A 27,194-nucleotide genomic window follows, 5' to 3' on the forward strand; every position below is an offset into this window, starting at 1 on the left:
AACTGATCAGGTTCAAGTTTAACTGCCTGAAAGAATATATTTATTTATTACAGGCAGTTAATTAAAGAGAAAAAGAAACAGGCAGTCGAGTGTACTCCATTGGGTTCAAGTTCAATTGCCTGGAAAAATATTTTCAATTCGTACAGACAGTTAAATTAGAGAGAGAAAATGATACGCACTCGAGTATAATCGATTAGGTTTATGATCAACTGCCTGTAAGAATATATTTATTTCTTACAGACAGTTTGAATTAGAAAGAGAGAGGGATAAGCAGTTCAGTGTACTCGACCAACTGATCAGGTTCAAGTTCAACAGACTGGAAGAATATATTCATTTATTACAGGCAGTTAATTAAAGAGAAAAAGAAACAGGCAGTCGAGTATACTCCATTAGGTTCAGGTTCAACTGCTTGAAAAAATATTTTTATTTCTTACTGACAGTTTGAATTGGAAACAGAGAGGGATAAGCAGTTGAGTGTACTCGACTAACTAATCAGGTTCAAGTTCAACAGCCTAGAAGAATATATTCACTTTTTTATTACACGCAGTTGAACTTGAGAGAGAAAGAGACAGGCAGAAGAATGTACTCCAATAGGTTCAGATTCAACTGCCTGGAAAAATATTTTTATTTCTTACAAACAGCGAGAAATAAATTAGAGAGAGAAAGAGATACGAAGTAAAGTGTATTCGATTAGGGCAATGATCAACTACCTGTAAGAATACATTCATTTCTTACAGACAGCTGAATTAGAAAGAGAGAGAGATAGACAGTCGAGTGTACTCGAGTAACTGATCAGGTTCAAGTTTAACTGCCTGAAAGAATATATTTATTTATTACAGGCAGTTAATTAAAGAGAAAAAGAAACAGGCAGTCGAGTGTACTCCAATAGGTTCAGATTCAACTGCCTGGAAAAATATTTTTATTTCTTACAAACAGCGAGAAATAAATTAGAGAGAGAAAGAGATACGAAGTAAAGTGTATTCGATTAGGGCAATGATCAACTACCTGTAAGAATACATTCATTTCTTACAGACAGTTGAATTAGAAAGAGAGAGAGAGAGGCAGTCGAGTGTACTTCTTTAGGTTCAAGTTCACTGGCCTGGAAAAATATTTTCAATTCGTACAGACAGTTAAGTTAGAGAAAGAAAAAGATACGCACTCGAGTATAATCGATTAGGTTCATGATCAACTGCCTGTAAGAATACATTTATTTCTTATAGATAGTTTGAATTAGAAAGAGAGAGGGATAAGCAATTGAGTGTACTCGACCAACTGATCAGGTTCAAGTTCAACAGCCTGGAAGAATATATTTATTTATTTATTAAAGGCAGTTGAATATGAGAGAGAAAGAGACAAGCAGTAGAATGTACTGCATTAGGTTTAGGTTCAATTGCCTGGAAAAAGTATTTTTATTTCTTAGAGACAGTTGAATTAAAAAGAGAGAGAGATAGGCAGTCGACTGTACTCGACCAACTGATGAGGTTCAAGTTTAACTGCCTGGAAGAATATAATTATTTATTTATTACAGGCAGTTGAATTTGAGGAAAAAAGAAACAGGCAGTAGAATGTACTCCATTAGGTTCAGGTTCAGTTCAATAAAAAAATTACATAAACCTAATGGTTTCGAGAATATCAATCAGAAAAAGCGAAAAAATGCCAGAAACAAAATTATTTTTTTATATAAAGGTGACATTTTAAATGCCTAGAATTATATAAAAATTACTTTAAGTAAGTAAAAAATGTAATGAAGAATTCTTTCAAATTCCTGATAGATGTAAAAAAATACTGCTTCCAAAACCTGAAAAAATTTGAAAAAGTATATTTACTTCCTGAAAGATATAAAAAACCAATAAACCTTAAACCTTCGGTACAATTTGAAATTATTCTTATAAATTGGCGAATGCGCCGGGCATATTTCAACATAACCAAATCTTGCCACTGAGAAACCTTACATCTGTCTAGTAAAATTTGAAATAATTCTTCTGCATCGGAGAACGCGTCAGGCATGATTCACATTCGCTATTTTTATTTGACAAAATAAAAAATGAAAGCTACATACAATAAAAAGTATGAAGTACTTTTTTTTAAATTTTTATATATTTTATTTATTAGCTTATATTGAACTTTAATTGCCTGAAAAATATTTAAAAATTTGACAAAAAACTAAAAGATATGTTTTTTTTTTTCAGTTTTTGATAGTTATAGATGATTGAAAGCCTGAAACTCGCAACTTTGTTCATAATTAGATAGAACGCGTCCAACATTGTAAGTAATTTTCTTGTTTGTATATCTAGTTTTCCTACTGCTCCTTGGGGGTTCATCTGATGATGGATCTCTCTTATTCTATGAAAGTATTGTTTTCGTATTCTGATCTTTTAATCGTTTTTATTGCATTTCAAAGGTATTTATTAACGTCTGTTTGTTCTAAGAAGTAGATCATTATTGTATTGTGTCGATCACAATGATCCTCTTGACCAGTTTTTCTTGGATAAATGAGTCATTTGCAATAAGCCTTTGTTTATCACAAACGTGCCAATTTCAGTTTGTCTACCTCTAGTATGTTTGTTCTATTCAGAAGGAAGCTGAGGAGGAACAGAGCTGCAACTGTCCTATAATGTTGCAGTCCCTTTGCTGCATTTTACTGGCAAGCAGATGATGTTTGCATCTTTAGGTGTTATTGGTCTAGGAACAATGCAAGTTCGTCCTTTTATTGTTTTGATTAATTTTCTTCCTTTAAAGATTTCTTTTTCAAAAACTAAAACAATTAGCTGCTCTCTTCGAGAATCTCAGTTCACTTAAGGATCATCTGCTTTTTTAAATAGAATAAATTAAATACTGAAAGACCAGGCGTGATAAACGACCCCAAATAACATGATTAAAATGTCTTTAAGAAGTGCCTCAGAACAACCTGAAAATAGGTAACTATAACAACAGATCTGACGTCTGAGATGAACAGGGCCCGTTGTTTGCTTTATTCGAACCGGCATAAAAAGATGCCATTAAAGATAAATGAGAGTCGTGGAGCATTTTTCCTGCCTTATCGCGTTTTACAGCCAATAAAGTACAAAGTTTATGTTGTTTAATGAATGGAGCAGTTAGGGGGGCACTTTATAAAAAATAAATCTAAATGGATTTATCGGTGAAGTATTGCTTGGCAGCGCGATTTTTTTTAAAGGGTAATTTTAAAGCATTTTTTTGAAAAGTGCAGTTCGGTGAAATATTATTCAGAAAACCTCATTCATCTCTCTATTTTATCTTATACATTGTTGTTAATCTGTCCTTTTCGAATACAATCCATCATAAATCACCACAAACTTGTAACACCCTCTAAATATATTTTTTTTTGGTGTGCAGAGACAGAAAGATGGCCACCATCATTAAAATGGATTAATTAGACTTGACGCATCTTTTTTAATGAAGAATAATTGGATGGCGGGAGAAATTCCCCAATTATGAAGGGAAATTAATAGGGAGCCGTTGATTGTAATGAAACCATCGCGTTTTAGCAGGATAAATGATCAGATTTTCTTAATTTCTCAGTAAAGTTACTATTATAAAAGTAAAATAAAATCTTTTATTTTTGTATAATTTTCTTTAAAGGACCGTTGAATATTTTAACAACCCAACAGGTTAAAAACAGACATGATAAATTTAGTTAAAGATATATGTGAAACGAGCTCTTAATACCCAAACCCTCATATAACTTCGGCAATATCAAATGAAATTAGGGCAATATCTATTAGCTACCATATATTGCCAAAGACTCGCTCGAATTATCCGATTAGTGAGCAATTCATTACTGTATTAATCAGAGCAATCTGAATGCGGACCTATTATAAATTGCCATTCCCCTTTGGCAGAAGCCAACTAGCTCGAAATTGATCGAGATGAATGGACGGAGATCCAAGATGCGGATTATTAGTGCCTGGCAGCGTTTAATAATTATATGACGGAAATTCGTGGAGTGGGAGAAGCATTCAATACAACATGTCTTTTTCTAACCCAATAATAATTTAAATGTCTTATACTTTCCTGAGGATGACCGTGTAAATGATGAAACGTCGGCATTTAATCAAATTTTTTTTTTTTATTTGGATCCTTTTCCAATAATTATTTTGATAAATCAAGAGCTTTTAGCGAGAAAGGGTTTAAAATTAATTTGATCGTAATCGAAAGAATTCAAGTGCGTGAAGGTTCATGAATCTTTTTGAATTAATGGAACTTAGGCACATTTGAACTGTAGATTCCAATTGACTCTTTTTTATATACAAGCACCAATGAAATTTGATAAATATTTATATATTTTTCCACTATCTTTTGCTATGAAATGTTGTTTACTGTATGCAATATTTCTATTAAAAAAAATTGATTTTAATATGATTTACGCAATAATAAGGAAAAATCAACTTTTCTCCGTTTTTTGCTATGAAAAACTTATCTTACACTTTTATTGTCGATTAATTCCATAAAAAAAATTGTAAACTTGAAAAATACAGGTATATTGGATGGAGGGAACTCTCTGTTAAAATTTAACTTTCACCCAGATTTTTAGAAATATATTCCCAATTTCAACTCTAAAATCTCATGTCATGGAAAAAATCATGGATGACTAAAGACCTAACGATAGCAGCTCGAAATATGAGATGCTTGCAATCAATAAGAAAATTTTCTCTTCATGATGTAATATTAATCGAAAAAACGGTAAAAATAGCATTTTGAGGATAGGATGCAAAAAACACCCAATAAACCAAAAGAGACATGGCAAATAGTTAATTCACTAAGAAAAAAAGCAAAATGCAAATTTTATTATTTCTTTTTATTGTTCTGTAGCAACTTAATTAGCAAACAATATCCCAGATGCTACAATGAATCCTTTATCATTTTTACATAATATGTCAGTTTGTAATACCTTCTATTTCTCCCTAGTAATTTCCTTTGAACTTATAAATACAAAATTAAATCTTCCCATGTGGGCGATTTCACTATTAGCCAATAGTATTAATGATTCAATTTTACAGGGTGACTTTCCAGATCAAAATTGGGAGTTATGGTCCCTATTTTTAAACAACGTGAGAATATTCCATCAAATTATAGATCAATTTCACTATTGCCTTCTTTGACAAAGATTGTAGAAAAACTTCTCAAGAAAAGAATGGTCGAATTTTTGAAATTTAAAAATGTACTTACTTACTAAAAGTAGCATCCCTAGTAAGTAGCGTAGATAGAGTTCGCAGGTTTAGAACCAATAAATCAAAAACTTCTTTTTTTGAAAAGGAGCCGACGTTTATTTACGTCTTTTTCAGGGCTGTTTACTGTAAAGAAGATTTTTTGTCGATTGCATATATACTAATGGCAACAGAACCATATATATAGATGGGCACATATGTGATTATTCTTTGAACAAACATCCATTTTTTTTACACTTCACATCACTAACATATCACTTCGATATACATATATATTTAACATATTTTAAAACTACTACTTCATTACACTAGAACAGAGTCATTAGCAAAATAAGCAAGTTGTAGTATTGATATATAAAAAAACATATATTTTATTATAGCCAGAGTCAGAAACCTACAATCTCTGTTAAATCATATTAATCCTCCAAATATCAAAATTATTGCGATTAAATTGAAATACTACGACGATCACTTAAATGATCGCTATAAAATGAGGTTTTTCATTTGTATACTGTCCTTTACTTAAAAAAAACTTAACTAGGTTCCTTGATATACTATACTATTTCATCCTTAGTAAAAACCAAACATTTTAACTGCACCCATTGGATGACTTTTTGGTGCACCAAAAGGTCAAACTCTTAGGTCAGTACGTCGGCAAACATCAAAAGTTTCCTACACTAGCGATTACTACCTTAAAAAGCACGTTTCCTCACGCATATTTTCCACTATCAAAATAATCAGATAAATCTCATTCACGTCACATAATTCAGAAGCTGAAAACGCGCATACCAAACAGTGGGGGGGAACAAAAAAAAAAACCTTTTCGACATTTTAACAACTTTTACTCTGCCTACGCAAAATCCACACGACGTTACTCTACGTGCCTTTACACATACGAAGATGCCATTATCGATAAATGGAAACACTTTTGAAACGTTATAGCGTCCTTTGCTGCTCGTAAAATATCCTTTTCAAATGTTGTTTTAATAAATGACGCCACGAAAAAAAAATCTTCTTTAAAGCTCTTTGTTTTAGCGGTTATGGATAATAATGTGTCTGTTTTATAGGGAAGAGATGTCAAGCGATATGAGAGAAATTTTGAAATGAATGAGGGGCTTTATATTAATTTTTTTTTCTTTCGAAATTGAAATGAAAGAAAATGAAACCTTTTCATGTGTTAGACAATATTAAAACTCCCTAGGGAGGGCGCGCTGAGAAAACCCCTTACATAATATCCATTTGTTTTTCAGATTAAATTCTGAATGGAAAATCCGAAGGCGAAGCCTCTCTCTCTCTCTCTCTCGGTCCTGCCCTTCCTCTCTCTAGTTGTATACCAGTAATTAAAATTTATATGCAAACACCGGAGTTGTTTTATTTTGGTACGGACTGCAAATGAAAATAGCGAGAGTTTCGCGTGTAGCGGGCACAATAATGTAACGACGGGCAGAGATTATTTTCTACTTGCTGAAAACTGTATTAAAACGTGGATTTAAATTCGTTTTTTTTTTAGTTTTGTCGTTTAATGCGAAAAAAATGAACAAAATTAAGGGAAATTACTTTTTAGATGTTCATTTTATGTATTTCTAGTTTATTTTTAATTTTTACGCAGTTAATATGCATAATTGAAGACGCTATGCTTAACGTTTCCTTATTTTTTTACGATAGTGTGAAATATCTTGATATTGTAGTTTTTTCACGTAATTTGACCAACTACAAAAATAATTAGACAGTCCATAAGAAGGGTTAAACCTTAGTGGTCTAGTTAAAAAAAAATTCTGAATTTTTCTTGGAGAATTGAAACATTAAACTAGTTCAAATCTATTTATTTTTTTACTAAACAGAAAAATAATTAAATATTCTACATAAAAGGTAAAAACCCTTAAGATTTTAATTTTTTTAAAAATGATCCTAAAACTGGACAAATTGATATTTAGAAATTATTCCAGACTCTCGCTTCATCTTTTTAATCATCTTCTCATTTATGCTTCAATCGATTTTTTCATCTTTTTCTATATCATCATATCATTTTCTAAATAGAGTTTGGATCTACTGGAAATAGTGTTTTTCTAGTTTAGTTTTTTTTTTAATTTTTACACAATTAATGTGCATAATTTAAAAAGCTACGTTGAACGTTATGTTATTTTCTTATAATTTCTTGAAATCTCGTGATATTGTATTCTTATCACATAATTTGACCAACTACATTTGAAAGAAATCTTTTTTTATCGCCCTTTGTGATACGTAAGACTGATTTATCATTTTTACTAAATAAAAAAATAATTAAATAGTCAACTTTAGTTGCCTAATTAAAAGAAAAAAAAAATTATGGGTTTTTCTTGGAGAATTGAAACATTAAAATAGCTTAAACAAATCTATTCATTTTTTCAATAAATAAAAAAATAATCAAATACCCGGGGATTTTAATTTAAGAAAAATGATCCTCCTAAAACTGGACAAATTAATATTTAGAAATTATTTTATTATTTTTAGTTTTATTCCAGGCATTTGAAGTTATTTGAAGCTTCATGTTTTCCAGGACTTAAAATCATTTTTTCATTTTATTTAAGATTTTCGATGATATTTATTAGCTTCTTTCATTTTATAGTTGGCACTGAAATGAGGATATAGATAGAAGCATAGGAAATAAATAAATATCTTTATTTGCCATTTAATTACGTTTATTTGCCATAATAAAGATACCTAGAAATTACATCAGCATAAAAGGGACAATAAAACGGGTAATTACAAAAGCGGCATTAATTTGTCACTTATTTGTCAAATTCTTGACAAGTCTGAAAAAATTATATTTAAGACAGTCACATTATATAAAAAATGTATAAAGTCACATTCGGTAAAAAACTCACATTTAACAATAAGACACTTTTCAATATTGTAGTCACTTTTGAAATTTTTTTCACTATTTACTAGTAGCACTAATACAGTAAATAAACCTAAAATTTTTAAAACCTTATAACTTTAACTATGATGGAGATAACACATAAAATACATTTCAAGAGTTATTCACCAAATTATGAAATATTGAGAGCACTTATTCTTAAGATCAATTTTAACAGACTTATGTTTCATATTACCTTAAAGGGTTTTAGGGAGTATATTAAATAATTTCGGTGCGTTATATTTAAAATGTCTTTAACCAATGGCTTTTATATTTTTTGGACTTTTAGCATGTTTATTTTTCTTTTTTTCTGTCGGTCTAGGGATGTGCTAAAGGACTTATTTGAATTTTATTCGTATTTGCTTTTATTAAAAAAGTAAATCAGTATAACTCTCATATGTCCATTAGTTTTGGTTCCTCGTCAAGTAACTTTTAAAAAAACCGTTTTTTTAAAACAACTTTAAAATTAAAATTTTAAATTTTGTTTGTATCACGTTGTAATAAACTAATCTGAAAATAAAAAAAGAGGAAGTGAAATATTTTTTTGTGATACGTGAGACTGAGATAGTCTGAAAATATCTTGCTGTGTGATATTAAACATATTTATTTATCATTAGATATATTGCGCAAAAATCGTGTTTTTACGAAATAAAAAATAATCAAATATTTCCCATAAAGGGTAGAAACGTATAGCGGGTACAATGTAATGGAGGGCAGAGATTATTTTCTACTTGCTGAAATCTATATTAAAACGGGGGTTATTAAATTTTTTATTGTAACGGTAAATTCGTTTTTATTAAATTTTATCGTTTAATGCGAAAAAATTAAACAAAATTTAGGGAAATACAATTTGTTGTTTGATAAATGGTCCTATTACCTTTTTAAATTTTCTTTTTATGCTTTTTTAGTTTAATGTTAATTTTTATACAATTTATATGCATAATTTAAAAAGCTACGCTGAACGTTATATTATTTTCTTATGATTGCTTGAAATATAACATAGTTTAATAACCAACGAAATCATTTTTTATTATCATTCTCATACGTCAGACCAACTTATCATTATCATGTAAAAATCATATTTACTAAATCAAAAATAGTTAAATATTGCATAAAAGAGGTCAAAATTCTTAGAGGTCTAATTAAAAAAAAACTTATCCCAAACCTGGATAACTGGATTTTAATTCGCGGGATATAAAGTCATTTAAGAAATCTTAAAGACTTGAAGAAATTTTTTGATCCAACACATAATTTTTCACGATATTCCCGGCTTTTGAAATTATATTCATCTCCCGAGGATCTAAACTAATTTTCTTGTTTTTCATTTTATTCCAGGTTTTCTTCTATATAGATATAATAATGAAAACAATATAATTTTTTAAATTTTAAATGATGACACAAAATTATCTTTATCGATTATTAGATCTATGGCGCGAAAGTTGTGTGATTATAGGTTATCTAATTCTAGTAAATATTAGGAATTTTTAAATTCTGTTTTTTTTACAGAACTGAAACACTAAAATAGCTCAAATTCATTCATTTTTTCACTAACTAAAACATAATAATCATATATCCCACATAAGGGGTAAAAACCGTTGAGAATTTAACTTTAGAAAGGATGATTCTAAAACTGGACGCATTATTATTTAGAAATCAATTCCACACTCTCACGGTTCAATTCCGGATGTTTTAAAATCAATATTAAGACCTTCTTGGCATTAGAAGCATTTGAAATATTTGTTCAAAAAATTCGAGGTTTTTGGAATCATATTCATCTCCCAGGGATCTTAAATATTTTTCAGGTTTGCCAGAACCTAAAATTAGTGTTTCATTTTATTTCAGGTTTTCGACGTTATTTATTAGCTTCTTCCATTTGAGATGAGGGTATAAACATAAAAATGGGAAAAAAAGCTAAAATTTTGAAATTTTATGTTTTTGATTTATTTTTCTTTTACTATGTGTGTGGTCGTATTACGTTTTGACAATTTAATTTAAGATGGAGATATAAGTCTAAAAATAAAAGAAAAAGTGAATTAATTTTTTTTGTAATACGTGAGATAGATCGAGATACAGGTTTGAAAATATCTTATTATGTGATATTTTAATTAAATAAAATAAATATTAAATAAACAAATAAAGGATTAAATCAGTTGAAATTTTAATTAAATAAAACTGATTCTAAGATTGGATAACTGGATTTTACTTTCAAATATTGATAAGTTATTTTTGCATTATTTTCAACCACTCTCTTTTAAAATTCTTTCTTTCAAATGTATATTTTAGGACTCTTTGAGCTCTTTTAAAGCATGTTTTTATATTATTTCAACAATTATTTCAAATTATTGTTCATAATATTCTAGGTTTTTGGAATGATATTCATCTCCCAGGGATCTAAAATATTTTTCAGAAAACTAAAATTAATATTTCATTTTACTCATTAAATGTTGTTTTTTGGTTTATTTTTTCTTTGAATAATTACCTTTGGATCACTTTGTGATAAGTCAAGCTAAGATAAGGATAAAGTTTGAAATTAGGAGATCTGTTGAATTTAATTTTTGTTGTAAAAATCACCCATTTTAAAGTCAATTCTTAGATATTTTTGGCCCTATTTTGATCTGATTCAGATCTTTTAAATTGAACTGTAGTTTTATTCCAGGAATTTGAAGACACACTTGAAGTCGTTTAAGGACTCTTCCAGACAATAAAAATTTGAAATAATTTTTCACAATATTCCAGGATTTCGAAATCATATTTCTCTCCCAAAGATCTGAAATATTCTTAATCTATTTCAGGATACTACAATTAGTTTTTCATTTTATTCTAGTTTTTCTTCCACACATGAAAATGGGAAAAAATTTATTAAATTTTTGAATTTCTTTTTTCTGTAAATTTTTCTTTTACTATCTGTCCCATTTTAAAATTGCCATTGTATCACGTTGTGATAGGGCATGTTGAAATGATGATGTAAGTCTGAAAATTGAAGAAATATTGATCACCACTTCTTGAACAGAAACAAAAAAAAATAATTTTGTGATAATATTAAAATTATTTATTTATTATTTGATCTATGACGCAAAAGCTACAGGCTGATCTATGTGTTAAATAATTCTAGCAAATCTCAGATTTTTTTTATTTTACGTTTTTATTTGCTACTAAAAGCACTAAAATAGTTCCAATTTATTCATATTTTTACTAAATAAAAAATTAGTCAAATATTCCACATAAAGAGTCAAAGGCCTTGGAATTTTAATATAAAAAAATTGCACAAATTAGCATTTAGAAATTCATTCCATACTTTTCAAGTAATTTAAAATAAGATTTTAGATCGTTTTGACATTATTTCTGATCTGGTATATTTCAAATAATTTTTTACAATATTCACGGCTTTTTGATCATAGATTTGAATATCTCCAATTAATCTTCCAGGACTTCCTAATTCGGTAAGCATTCTTAATGATAGAATCATAGTCGTCTGACTAAATCAGTTTTTCATTCTTCTTCAGGTTTTCAATGTTATTTATTTTCCGTATTTATTTTATATGCAAGATGAGAATATAGATATAAAAATGAAAAAAAAATTTTTTTCGCCTCATTATTCCATCACTATCTGACTCATTTTAAAATTGTGTTTGTATCACGTTATAATAAATTAAGCCAAGATAAGGATATAAGTCTAGTTGAACAAACTACATTTAAAAAACAGCATTTTATTACCATGCTTTGTGATTCATGATCGATAAACTCTGAGATAGAGATACAGACCTGAAAATTTTTTACTGTATGTCACTATTACACTGATTTATTTATCATTAAGTTTTTGATGCAAAAATCATATGTTCACTAAATAAAAAAAATATTAAATATTCATGAAAGGGATCAAAACCCTTAGAATTTTTGATTAAAAAAATTGATACTAAAACTGGATAACTGGGTGCTTGAATCCAGATATCTTAGTGTAATTTAACATATATTTTTGACATTATTTCTTATCCAGACTTCTCAACCAAACTCCACTTTTATTCCAGACACTTCAGATAAGAACATAATTGAATGAAAACAGGAAAAACATGTTGAATTTTTATATTTTGTTTTTCCATTTATTTTTCCTTTATCGCCTGTGTGAATAATTTAAAAATTATGTTTTCGTCACGTAGTGTAATTTATTATTTTCAAAAAGTACGCTTTTAAGCTGCCGCCTTTAAAGATACGTCAGACTGAGATAGACATAACATTGGAAAAGCATAATTTTATTATTATCCCTTATGGTCTCCATCTCACTCTCACGTATCATGAAAATAAGAAAAATATTGAATTAATTTATTTTTTTTATTTATCGCCTTTTTATTTTTTGTACTGCATGAACTACTTTTAAATTGAGTTTTTATCACGTAATCTAAGTTAATACATTAAAAAAAAATTATTTCTGGTGTCTGAAAATCAAAGTAAAATGCGGATATACACCTAAAAATGGGCAACCTATTGGATTTTTTTGACTTCTTACTATAATACCTAAATCATTTCAAAAATGATTTTTTTCACGTAATTTAGTTAAATACGTACGAAAAGCATAATTTCATTACAATCTTTTCAGATCTGTCAGACTGAGATAGAAATATTTTTTTTTTTCTGATATATCAGCATCCAATTTTTCTGATACTACCTATATCATTTTTAAATTGCGTTTTTACCACGTAAAAACCTAACCTCACCCAAAAATTGAACCAATTGTGTACAATAAATATTACTTTGTTGCTATCAGTCCATATACTTGTACAGAAATCGCCTTCCTTCTATATTTTGTAATTTTTTCTCTTTTCCTCTTCAATCAATTTGTTCGTTTCCAATATTCTTTTCCTTCCCCTCTTTGCGCACTTTGTTCTATTCTTCCGTTTTAACCTTTTTCTTATTTTTCACTAATTATCGAAACGCTTCTACTCTTTATTAGCCACACTCAAATCCTTGCCACAAAACCCTGAATTTACATACCTCCAGAAAATTCACCTCAAAAACATCATATGGCAAAACACCTCTTAAATCCCACAGTACTTATTTAAGATTTACATATAAACTACGTAACACACAGTTGCCTTTCCAACCGCCCGCCTCCCTCTAAAACTGAATTAATCTCTCCCAAAATAAAGCTAATGCGAAATATATTCATACTAATCCCCCTTTCTACCCTGAAACTACGTAAACGCACCCTCGTTTGAAAATACCTCGCGAAATTATTATGAACATACAATTTCAGTTAACACGGAGGCTTATTCTGCACTTTTGGGGGGCGACTGCTGCGTATTATGGCCTAATATCTGGAAATTACCCCCCATATACTGTGGGGAAAATGGTTTTATATCACGCCATATAGTATATATCCATATAAGTTTATATGGTGGATTCCCGCCTGTCTGTCTGCAATGGTGGAAGGGAGGAGAAGAGGGTGGTGTCAGAAGTTTAGAAAAGAGATTATTAAATTCTTTTCAGGCGTCATAAATTGTGGTTTGTTTAGGAAGTTCTTGAGGAGAAAAGTGGAAAGTTTCTAAGCAAGAAATTTCTAAAAATTTACTCCATACTTAAATTCCGGGTATTTTACAGTCATTCCTTGACACAGACTTTTCGACAAATTGGAAATTTTATGCTAATAGAAAAATTCTAAAGGTCTTCCAGGCTTTTAGTGACAATTTTTAAATATAGTCCAGACATTTCAATTTTTTTGCACTATATCCGAGGCTTTTGGAACCATTTTTGTCTCCCATGATTTTAATATCCATTTTTCAGGATATTAAAATCAGTTTTCTCATTTTGTTCCAGGTTTTTTGACGTAATTTTTTACTTTGTTCCAGAATTTGAAATAATACTTGAGATGTTTTTAAAATATTATTTTAGGCTTTTAAAATATTTTTTTGGAAGTATTTTTGTAACGTTTTTTAAATGTTTTTTCTGGGGATTTGAAAAAAACGTTTACAATATTTCAGTCTTTGCTGAATTCTCATTTATATATCACTATCTCAGTCTAAAAATCAGAAGAGAATAAGAATAAACTGATATTTTTGTAGAATAATTAGACAAATTAAACCCGAAAAACACTAGTTTTAGATAATTCAAACACTATCAATAAAATTAAATGATGATATAGAAAATAGAGAAAAAAAATTGAAATCTCTGAAAATTAGAGGAGGATGGAAATAAAATAACTTTTTTTTAGTATAGTTAGACAAATTAAACTCGAAAAACACTATTTCCAGACGATCCAGACACTATCAATAAAAAAAATTTATTCTCCTTTATATATATATCCCTATCTCAGTCTGAAAATTAGAGAAGAATAGAAATAAAGTGATATTTTTCTAGTATAGATTCATTCCAAGTATTTCAAATAAATTAGGATTTTCGAAACAAAAATTAGAAAAATTCTTACAGTTGAAATAATACCCAAATAAGTTAATATTGGGCCATTTCGTGCCAAAACTGGATAAAAGAAGATAACTTTACCGCCACAAAGAACTTCCAGTCCGCAACAATTCGGACAAACAATTTCCATTAAATTTGGCCCCAAGGGGCGAGTTCGAGGAGCCGAATATTCGCTTCGGCCAGGTATTAGAGAGGATTTAAACTTTTCCTTCTAATAAAATAGTTTAAAGTCCAGTTTAGGGTCGGCAATATAGGATCTGCTAGCGGAACAGGATATAAGCCTTCCGGTTATCGACTCGAGAAACTGCGCGCCCAAGTTTCTCATATATATAAAGAGCAAACTGATTTAGAGCCTCTATCATATCGGTTTCGAACAGATCTAAGGAAAACATTTTATTTGCTCGAGGCTAATGTCGAAAATTTTAAGAAAATATGGTTTCAAAGAGCCACGAATGAGCTGAACATAAAGAAATGTTCGACGTATGCATTTAAGTTATGCACATAAAAACCAAAAGATCGGGTATTTTTTTTGGTTGAACTTTAAACCGTATTCGATATCAGGGCTTAATTCTAAAACTTTAAGCCCATCGTGCCGAGACACGGTTCTTAAACTAACATAATCGATTAAAGGACCCGCACATTCATCATTATCTGTCATTGCCCGAGTGGGATTTTCGCCCCGTAATCCTTGTTTATCGGCCATTTCGGGACGTTCACGATGATAAATCTACGCTCAGATCAAAACCACGGGTACGACGTTTTTAGCCACCATTTAGTCCCCCCTTCTACTACTTTTTGCCATAGTTTTATTTTAACTTTTTTGTTCCGGAAATTTATCGTCTTTTGTATCGGCTTCGCGTATGACGTCTACATTTATTTATCGAGGAGGATCGCATGATGAGGCTGCATGAACATGACAAAAAAAATTGTGTTTACCCTCCATGACCGTGTCAAGACATGAATGATGGTGTTTTTGCTTTTGGAGTGGCCAGATGCTTCATTTTTTTTTTTAATGGAAAAGTATGGATTATTGGAATTGATGATTATGATGAGAAAAAAAGGAGAGACATTGAAATTTTAGCAATTCGGAAAAGTGACAAATTTGCACTAAATGAGAGTGAGAAAATTTTAAAAAATCTTAGATTAAAGACCCGAATATATTATTTTCGCAAAGATAAAAAATTAAGTTTTTGCGATTTAACGACCATAAAAAGATAATTAATTTTTTTTAGATGCTTTAGCTTCCATAAGAAAAGTATCAAATATTGGAAAAATTGAATTTTGTTATATCTTAGCGACAGCAGAAGAAGAACGTTGATGACGATAAAGAAAAATTAATTTATTTCCAAGAACCATCAAGATGCAAAATTTCGACGAAAATTAGGAAAATAGGGTTTTGCCTTCATGTGTGGGACTTAACGACCATCATAATCATTATCTTTTTAATAATAATTATATTTTTTATTCTTTTAATGTAGTCGGTTCATCTAGTGAGCAGTTTCCTTCTAGTTCTTCTATAGGCTCATTTGAGCAATATCCTCAAAGTTCTTTTTCGTCATTCAAGCAAAATGCCTCACCCAATTCCATTTAAGACTAGCTATTCGTGATATAACATTATTAATACCAGTTTTTCTTTGCAGGTCTGGGTTTCTTTTCTTTTTTTGGTGGATTATTCTCAGATTTCATGTAGACGTGATAGTCAGAGTTGAGGTTTGCTACCCGTAGGTTAAAGCCGGCAAGACGCTCTATTCGGTCTTCCGTAGACAGCTCAGGAAATTGTTCTCTTGCGTTCACAGGTTTAGTCGTCTCTCGTTGTTCTTATTTCATGACCCAGGTATACGGAGCTATTCACGAATTCTACCTCTTGTCCACCAATAGCCAAACTTTCACCAGGAATCAGGTTTGTCAATGTATTTCATTTTTAAAAAGTTAATTTTTAATCTCAGAGCATACTTCTGTAACATCTGCTTAATATCTTTCAGGTTGTATGACAATAGTATTATATTGTCCGAAAAGCACAGATTTATTAGATGTTGATCATCTATGTTTATACCCATTTCTTTCCATTGTAGTTTGTTGAAGGCATACTTTAGGATTTTGGTGACATTGTATCTCCCTATTACGCACTTTTTTAGTGAATTCATGACTGCATCCCTTTCAACCATATCAAAGGTTTTCTAAAAATCCATATAGAGTTCTGATACTCTGCAAATAGTCATTTGATGTGACACCATCACGAAATCCCGCCTGTTCTATCGACTGGCAGAAATTCAATTTATTTTAATCTTCGTTAAACTTTTATAAAGATGGCTTAGCAAAGCTTAATGGTCTATAATTCTCTAGTTTAGTCTTAGGGCCTTTTTATAGAGCAATATTACAGTTAGTTTTTCTGGATGTAACGGTTTTTCACCAATAGCTCGTGGATTCTCATCTCCCCAAATTCGGCAATTTAAAAATTTTCGTATGAAATCGTGGATCAACAGCAATCTTTCCTTCCGCCCATTCAGCTAATGTACGGTGCAAAAGATGATCCTGGGGTTTCAACTCCTGGACAAGTTGAATTTTATATGCTCGCAATCCGAGATCTTTGCGCAAAATTTTCCATAAAGTGGTGGATCTCACTTGTTGAGAACGACGACGAATTGACACATTTGGATCATTATCAACACTATGCTGCACAGCAGCTATCGCTTGTTGCATGCACACTGTACGGCGTCTTACGGGATGCGTATTGTCTACTAGAGTAAAAGTATTGCGAAAACGATCAACAGTTTCTCGAATTAATCTCTCTGAAGGACGATTATGAGCACCATAAAACTTACGTAAAGCCCGATGTGTTTCTCGAATAGGACCATGTCTTTCAAAATAAATTTGAACAATAAACAAATGTCATGTCAAGACAAAAACTGATGATGTTTTTGGAACCTTTTTGGAGCTTCTGTTTTTTATGGATTAGTGTGAAATATGAGAAAAGTATTAATTAAGGAATTTTTGAACCAAAAAAAAAGTTAAGAGAAAAATATTTTTTTATAAAAATCTGTATAACCGAAAAATTTGCACTAAACGAATAATAACATCAGCTCTTAAAATAGATTCCAATATACAAAATTTCTTAAGTGATATAAAAAATGAAGTTTTCCCTCCTATCTATGCCCTATTCTTCTCTATAGCGAACAGAGTCTGCAGTTTTCTATGGAAAACTATTAAAAATTTAAAGCTGACACAAATCTGAAAAAAAAATCGAGAAACAAAACAACAACAATAAAAAAAAACACCTTTTTCAACCTTATCTGACAACACTGCTGCCGCTTAAAAACCCTGACGACTCGACTGCACGCTCGTGAGGGTGCTTTACAGGCACCGCGGGGGTGCCAGGGGAGAAGCGGAGTGCACGCGAGGGATATCCGAGCGGGAGGTGAAACTCGAAAGGGAAAGGGGGGCGGAAGAACTGTTGGGGAAAACGCGACGCCAAGGGCTAAAATATGGGGGGGAAACTTCAATTCGAAATTAATGGTTTCACAGAGAGGTGAACGTATATCCTACCTTTAATTAAACTTTACCCTGAAGGCAATTTCGTTCCGTTCCGTTATAATGTATGTTTAGTTGCCTGTCATCGGGGTTGCAGGCTGCCACATCGGACTTAGGTTGGTATTCCGAAGTTATTCGGTAAATTGATGTTAATTGCAGGGGATTTTAATTTATGGTGAAAATTAGTTATTATGTATATTTTATGCATAACTTAAATGGACATTAGTATGAAATTTTTATAAATATGTAAAATTCAATGATGTGTTAAGTAAGGAACAAGATGGTATGGCAGCAAAAAAGGACATTGGGAAAATTTTAATGTTTTTTTTTTTTAATTTAATATTTCCAAGATTAGGCAAGTAGAAGAAGTTCAGGTGGTAAAATACAATTTTGATAAAAGACAGGTAAGGCCAAAAATATACACTAAAAGTTCCACTCTTAAATAAACCTAAACTTAAAATAATTCATATAAACAAAGCAATCATTAGTATGTATGACTCAAATACTGCTATAGTAGATATGGTCATCAATTAGAATAACTTATATGTTAATAAATACTTTCAAATTAAATTACTGAAAAAAGCTGTAAATCAATTTAAAAATATAAATCAAATACATAAAGTTGATCCGAATAATTATCATATTTTGCTTACTCAAGAAAGAGTGACACTGAGGTGGTCCATGAGTCGGGTTTTTAATCATGTAAGGGTATTACAGTGTTTTAATTGCATGGGCTTTAATAATTATACTAAAGAATGTTAACTGAAGAATGCCTGTTCAAAGTTGGTAAACCATTATTACAAAGCCTGTAAATAAGAGCAAAAAACATGTGTTAACTTGCTAAAAATAGGCCGATACATTGTTCTTGCTTAGTGAAATTAATAGGCTTTCAAAATTTAAATTAAAGTATACAAACAGTATAGTTATATCTATATGTTTTTGCAAACATTAATATTACCAACAGAAATAAGACTGATGATCTAAGGGTTGCTCATTGGAATTTATGATCTATTTGCACAGGGTTTTAGGAGTTTGGAGATCTAGTATTTTGACATTATTACTGTAACGGAAACTTGGCTGACTGCAAATATTTCAAGATAATTAATTGCAATTAAAGTCAAAATTCTAAATAGCTGGAACAGAAGATATACAATTTTAAATAGAGAAAACAAATTTTAAGTATCTATAATTTGCAGATAGAATAAAGACAAAAAAACGTATGCACACACCACATGATATTAAACGATCTAAAATAAAAAACATGCTACAGAACACATTTTTAAACAGAAACCAAAATTAGAATAAAATTTTCCAAGAAATTAGTTTCCACTACAAATATTTTTAATTATTTTCTGAACACAGCAACTAATGTAGGTATTAATTTAATTGTATTTTGTAGGTGATTGGAAACCTTAAAACTTTCACAGAAGATAGATTTCCACGTTATAGTGGAAGTAGGAATAGGACAGCTATAAGTTGCATAGTACCTAGGATTGTTTGCCAAGAACCTATGGCGATATTTGTATGAAAGGCTGCCAACTTCCAGTATGTAGAAACCAGTGACAGTAAGAATTCTCTCTTGAATGAATAGAGTTCTACAATATTCCAAGATTTTCCATTACAAACAGAACGAAAGGCACACTTTTTTATAATATTAAGAGCAAGTGTAGAAGACCATTCATCAGGCTAGTATTTTCCCAACAATAGATTGCATATCTATGACGCAAAATGAATTGATCTACTAACCTATGGACAAAGTTTCTGGATTAATTATTACCCTCACTGAGAAACAATCAGATGCAATCCTCTTGACAACATTTTGTATGTGATCTTCAAACTTTAATTCCTCATCTATAATTAAGCCAAGAAACCGGATGCTATATTCCTATATAGTTAGAACACCTCCAATAGAGGTTTCATCCATATTTAAAGCACAAAACCTTAATTTTATTTAAGTTCAATGATAGAAGATTGGGGTCAAACCAAAATTGAATTTTTTGCAGGTCGATAGACACAGTAGAGTGGGAAGAGCTAGGTCTTAAAACAGACGTGTCGTCGGCAAACAACGGAAATTTTCCCTGCGTATCAAGAATTGCTAGATCATTGACATACATGCTGAGAATGGTTATCTACAGGTACTCATTGAATATAAGCAGTTGTTCCAAAATAAGGAGCTTATGGACCTCCAACGGGTAATGCTTTAGGTAGATCTTTATTCAAATCTGTATATTTTTTTGTCTTATGTGTAGTTCCAGCTTTTGTAAGTTCAGAATCTTTGACAATGTGAAAATTATTTTTTTTATAATTTTTACAGCTACAATCAAGAATCTGTCACACAGTGGTCATTATTGCATAACTCTCATTTCTAAAATCCAATGGAAGTGGTTCTTCCTTTATATTATATTCACTAACGAAAGCGAAAAATTGTAATCCCTTAAGTAAAGAAAAAACATATGAGATGTAAATGCATTTCGATGACTTATTACTCAATTATCTAGAACAAGGTTTTCTGTGTTAAAAACACATAAATAAATCACTATTTCAGCCTCCTTTTTTTAAGCAAGGAATATGTTTTCACCCTATTTAACAATTTACCTCATTTATTTGATTTTCGGCCTCTGTAAAAGTAGGCATAGTCAAGACAGCATTACTGGATCCAACATTGTCTCTATACATCGTCAAAACACTCAAGAAAAACGTATATTACAGATCTTATAAGTGTCCTTGAAGTCATAGAAGTGAAGTTTCCGCTGCAGAAATTCATGATTGACACATTCAAACGCTTTAAATAAATCGCAAAATACTGTTGCAAAAACCTCATCTACATTTATCCGCCCATACAACTCATAAAGATAGTTGTATCATGGACACCCATCCAATCTAGGATATACTGAGAATATTGCGTGTTTTCATACTTCTCATTACCTCTCAAGTTTCTCTACCAATTTGGACATTAAGTTAAAAATTTGCAGGGTATTGAGGATTTCCACCTATAAAAACAGGGATATGACTTTTGCCGATTTCAGGCAATCTGGAAATGTTCTCCACGATGTTTTAATTGGCTCAATCAGTCCACACAAAGCTGAACTAGACAAGTTAGAAGTTAAAGACTTTGTTGGCAGAAATCCAATCAGAGTTTTGTTTCTCAAATAGTACAAGTTTATGAATAAACGAAGTTTATTAATTAATAGCTGCGATTTTTTTAGAAAGGATCAGTCTACTGATAAAGATGAAGAGTAAGATTTTATAATAAACCTAATTTAACAGCCGAACCTTAAAGCTTTAAAATGAAAACTTCCTGAACGTCCGAAACTTTGCTTTATTATCTAATCGCAAAAAACTGTTACCTAAGTTTTGAGAGAGTCAGCAGAACAATAAAAATTACGAAAATTTAAATTAATAATGAAAATTTACCTGATTTTGTAAATTATTATTGCCTTTCAAAAGACCGATAGTTGTAACAATATACTAGCATGTTACAGTTCTAATAAATTAGAAGACATATAGATAGAATTCGAAGATTTAAAGTTTTAATTTAACATGGTTGATTCAGAATCCACAAAAAAACATGTCAATCTAATTAGGTCCAATGCTGTGTATTCTTTTAGTAGTAAATCTTAGCCTTTAACAAATATAATTGGTTTATATTTGGAAGCTGATTATTTTCCAAAAGCAGAACCTTCGTTCCATAACTTTTTTGCCTGTAATGTCAAAAATTCATGAAAGAACGGTGCACACTTAGATAACAGATTTCGTTGTTTAACAACTTGTTTCTAACTCATCTATTAGACTACAGATCCAGACATATTACCACTACAGCTCCACTAAACCTGAGAGATAATGTAACCAGAGCTTTACATAAAAGCGTGACGCTCGTGTCTGTATCTTTGGACTTTTCTAAGGCTTTTGACATGATCGACCAGGACTTACTTTGTTCAAAGATAATGCATCTTGGTTTTACTAGAAACAGTTAAACTTTGGCGAATTGGTAATAATTATTCTTCTGCTAAAACATCACGATGATCCATAATTGGACCTTGCTGCAGTAACTGACCACAATCTAAAGATCAATTTTACTAAGACAGACGTACATCTAAAGCTAGGAAATGCAAATTTAAGCTATTCTGCACCGAATTAAATATTTGAGGGTTTTTTCAAAAATTAAAATTTTTTATGCAAATAGATTTGTACTAAATTTTAAACTAAGAAAAAAGCTTCGTGAGATATTGATTTTGTTAACGTTTAATTATAGTTTTTTTCCATCCTGTTTAAATGTAGTTACTAAGAATTGCCTGCAGATAGTACAGACCACCTATTTCGGCTTTATATGACGTGGTCTTCGGTTTAAATTTAGTAAAGTAGTACTATATCACATTTTTGGTCAAACTATTAGGTCTTATAGATCTTGCATATACAGCATCCATTTACAGCCTATAACCGTGAGCTAAGTTGTGAAGATCATCTCACCATGCCTCAACATTATGCAGCATTATTTCAAAGATATTTTACTTATTATTCTGGTATAATTATTTATTATATCACTTAGCTTTACATACTTTAGGTTTGAATTTAGAATACATTTACTTAATTTAAGTGTAAGAGTTGCCTAGGCGTATCTTCGGCATTTTCTTTTGCATTATTACCAATGCGTATATATATGTCCATACAATATGTAAATAGAAAACGATTTATTATAATTCCAAATATTTTTTAGACCTTCCACTTTTATCACATTAATCACCTTAAAAATTAAATTTTTTCTTATCAGAAAACATCACTCCTGAGAAATAACGTAAATAATAATTTAAAGCAAAAGTTGGCAACCCTGTTTAGACGTTATCTCTGGGGATGCACATCAGTCGACAGAAACCAAGCGGGGGAGCAGCAAGGGCTTTATCAATTTGGCGAGGGCATTTTATCGTAAACGTCATCGGAAAGTCGTAAGTCAGGAGAACTTCCGAAGGGCCGCTACACCGTTAAGCAAAGTGTCAATATTAATAAGAGGCTCTGGCTTTTATTTACTTTAACAGGGTTTTCCCGGTAAAGTATTTTTTCATTATTCAATACTTATTCATTTTATAAAGAAAATTGATTCACACTAAAGTTATGCATCATTTGCCTATTATTAATCACTAAACTGGTCAACTTTACTCGCTATATAAAATCGCTCTATTTAAATTTCAAATAAAAATATTTTTTATTCAAACCATATTAGCGTGTAATTTTTCCACTTCTTTTTCGTTAACAACTCATAAAATAGTGATAACAAAACATTTTTTCTATTATTAAATCGCTATGTTATACCCGATCCTTCTTGAAAGAGTAGCAGTGACTCTGAAGAGAAATAATGGCTTGTTTTATTATTGTTTAGTTAAAAAAATATTATTTTGACTATTTGCTATATAATTTACGAGGTGTGTGTAATTCTTATTAGCAAAAATAATTTTTTAAACCTATGACCCACAGTGCGCCCCCAATCGAGTATTTTATTACCCAATTTCTATTTATTTTATAAAAAAGTCCATTTATGGCGATTAAAGTTATGCATGATTTGCCTGTTATTAATCACTAAACTCGTCAACTCTACTCGCTATCTAAAATCGCTCTAAAGCTACCATTTAAATTTATGTTTTAATATATACATAAAAGCTATATTCGCATGCATTTTTTCTATTCGTTGTACTTTAATAACTCAAAAAATATTAGATGTTTTCCATGATTTATTAATATCCTCTGATCCTGTCATAAAAGATTTATGAAAAATTCAATTGTACAAAAAAAAGTACTTTTTGTAAGAGTAGCAGTAACTTTGAAGAGGACTTATTGTTTGTTTTATTATTACTTATTTAAAAAAATAATATTTTGCCTGTTTGCTCCATAATTTACGACATATAAGTAATTCTAATTAGGAAAAGTAATTTTTTAAACTTACGCAGTACCTTTGGCCCACTGTCTGCCCCCCGATAAAGTATTTTTCCATTATTATTCAATATTTATTTATTTTATAGAAAAAAATGATTTATGGCCATTAAAGTTATGCATGATTTGCCTCAATTTAAAATCTAGTATTTGGAAACAGCAGAACTTTTTGTACAACAGTATCCATGCTGGTTAGCACCCAACAAATACTAATTTATAGTTCCAAAATTATCAAAACTTGTCCAGTACCCATTGGTCAGTTAAGTGAAGAAGCTCAAGAAGTCAAGAAATAAAAAGCATCAAAGGTACGGTAAATGTCATTTATGAAAAATGAGTCAAACTTAAACCAACATAGATGCTTTACATGATTTGTTAATATCCTCTGATCCTGTGGTAACTGAATTATGAAAAATTCAATTGTACAAGAAAAAGCAGCTTGTTTTTATACCCGATCCCTCTTGTAAGAGTAGCAGTGACTGCGAAGAGGACTATTTTTTTTAATTTCTTATTAAAAAAATATTTTCTTTTTTTGCTTCATAATTTACGACATGTAAGTAATTCTGATTGAGAAAAATAATTTTTCAAACTTACGCAGTACCTTTGGCCCACTGTCTACCCCCCGATAAAGTATTTTTCCATTATTATTCAATATTTATTTATTTTATAGAAAAAAGTGATTTATGACCATTAAAGTTATGCATGATTTACCTGTTATTAATTACTAAACTTGTCCACTCTACTCGCTATAAAAATGCTCTAAAACTACCATTCAAATTTATTTTTTATTAAATCCATAAAAGCCATAATCGCGTGCAATTTTGCCACTCGTTTTACGTTAATAACTCATAAAATAGTTATAAAAAAATCCAATTTTTTCCTATTATGGTCGGACACTATGGTCCGGCCATTAGGGATGATTTCTGTTTCCTATTTTAACCTGATATTTCCGAGGCAATAAATTGACCTGCCAGTCTGTCCAACAAGAAACGATAAATTGTTTGATCATGGAAGGATTTTTTATTTTTCGTTATTTTGCTGCCCCCCAGTGGAACGAGGGAAAACGGGAAATCGTGAACGATTTTTACCGCAGTGGATAAAGGGTTTTATTGACGTGAAGGTTGTATAAACAGGGCCTTAAGGGTCGCTTCTTGAGCTTTAAAAAGCTGGTGAGAGAAGACGCTTTAAGCTCAAGTGAATATTGAGGGTAAAAATGTCTGGAAAAAAAATTTAAAAAAGTTACTCTTTTTATAAGTGCAAAAAAAGGCCTTTAAGTCAATCTTGGCAGTACTAAAATAGCGAAAACGGTCATTAAAATGACATTGACCCACGATTGGCATCTGCATGTATTTTTAGTTACCGCTAAAACTGCAACAGTCGGCAGTCTTTAATTATCTTAGATGACATGGGACAAGAGAGTGTACAAACTCTACAGGGTGTGCTCAAAAAATATGTTTTAATATTAAGATATCTTACCTGCAACTTGTAACGTGGCATTCCTACTTTTAGCAGTCCCAGCTAGATTTTTAGCAACACACCAGTACACACCAGCATCTTGCTCCTTCTTGCTATTCATTGTCCTTAAGAAGAACAAGGATCCGGCAGGTAAAAGAACTCTATGGGACTTATTGTCTGTAGGAGAAGTCTTTACTAGCTCGCCATCCTTGTACCATTCTATCGAAGGATCCGGTTTACCTTCAGCCTTACAATTTAACGTAACAGGCTCATTTTTGGCAACGATTATGTCTGACGGGTGTTCGGTTATACGTGGGGCCCTGTACTGTCCTGGAAAAAACGAGAGAAAAACACCATTTAATAAAAAGGGTCATTTATCATACTATGAAGGGCTATAAAATCAGTGAAAATTAAAAAAAAACTAATGATGGTGATTCATTGCCCCGTATAACGTTAGAAAGTGGATTTATCTACTGGCCAATTCCATCAGGGAGGCGACCATTAATTACGGAAATTTACAAAAGCAAAAATAATGAACCTAATTTTCTGCTAAAAACACAATTAATCACGTTGGTCCGTCGTTGGTAATTTATATCCAGGCAGTAACAGCGATCGTTCAGTGAATTAATCAACGAGATATAATAGTTTGTGTGTGTGTGTGTATATATAGTGTATTATCGAATTTTATACGGGAAATTATGGGAGTTAGTATATTGAATGTGGAGTTGAGTTTAATAAAACTTTGCTCTTTTCATATTTTTTCTTTTATAGTTTTTGAGGTTCACTCTGTGTAGCTCAAATAAGTGTAATTTTCAATTAAAATTTGTAATTATTTTCGATTACTGAAGAGTTTTTAAAATTATTATTGCCAAATTGTCCATATTTTAAAATGTAACATATATACACCCTCGAAAATTGTTCATTTAAAATTATTTGGCACCTAACCAGCATTTTTTAAAATTTATGCATATATTAAGAAGTTTTTTTTTTAAAATATGTATCTTATAGAAAAATAATTTTTTTGTTAAAATATGTGACCAAAATATCAATTTCATCAAATATTCATTTCATTTGGATTGGAGGCAACCGTCATTCCGTAATAACGCAAGTAATACATCGCACAATAGCTTTCTGCCGAGTATATAAGGGTATATACAGCTGAGTATATAAGCCACATCACCAATAGTTGTCAATTCAGTGAAGTAAAGTTCGGAATATTGGCGCGAGATTTAAATTGGATTAGGTAAATACATACAGTAAAAATAAATTTCTGTAGTAGTCCTGTGTTGTACTCAATGAAGTATATAAATAAATTAACTGACTATTTTCGATTGTTTTAATTCACATTTAACATTGTTGTCGATAGTACAAAACTCGAATATTTACAATTAGTTCAAAACAAAGCAATGAGAGCTATATTAAAATATATATTATGTAAGTATTTTTAATATGCCATTGATGAAGCAAATTATTGCATACTGTGTTCGAGACTTTTTATTTAAAGAAAAAAATTAAATATTATCACCATATGACTACGATAAAATAATATTATTTAGGAATGCACATATATAATTACGATGCCACAAATTTTTCTATTTTTTTTATTTCAAACCGATTTAATTGCAGTAAAATCCTAAGATCTGTATTATACAGTGACCGCCTAAAGTTCCGCATAAATTCGATAAAAATTAGAGACATGATTTTTTGAAAAAACGCTCCGACTCGTCAATTTTTATTTTAAGTTGCGCATTATTTCACATAAATTTTTGTATACAGGGTGGAACAAAAAAAAATATGACGTCATC

At 30.6% G+C, this 27,194-nt stretch overlaps 1 protein-coding gene across 1 annotated transcript in view; it reads right to left on the bottom strand.

Moving 5' to 3' along the window:
- LOC126733796 (roundabout homolog 2) overlaps positions 1–27,194 on the bottom strand; it is a 293,625-nt gene that overhangs the window by 154,751 nt on the left and 111,680 nt on the right. The window contains exon 2 of the mRNA XM_050437204.1: positions 25,411–25,719. Coding sequence (XP_050293161.1) covers positions 25,411–25,719 — 309 coding nt within the window. The remainder of the gene's footprint in view (positions 1–25,410; positions 25,720–27,194) is intronic.

The sequence above is a fragment of the Anthonomus grandis genome, chromosome 3 (genome assembly GCF_022605725.1).
Source record: "Anthonomus grandis grandis chromosome 3, icAntGran1.3, whole genome shotgun sequence".
NCBI classification, from domain to species: Eukaryota; Metazoa; Arthropoda; class Insecta; order Coleoptera; family Curculionidae; genus Anthonomus; species Anthonomus grandis.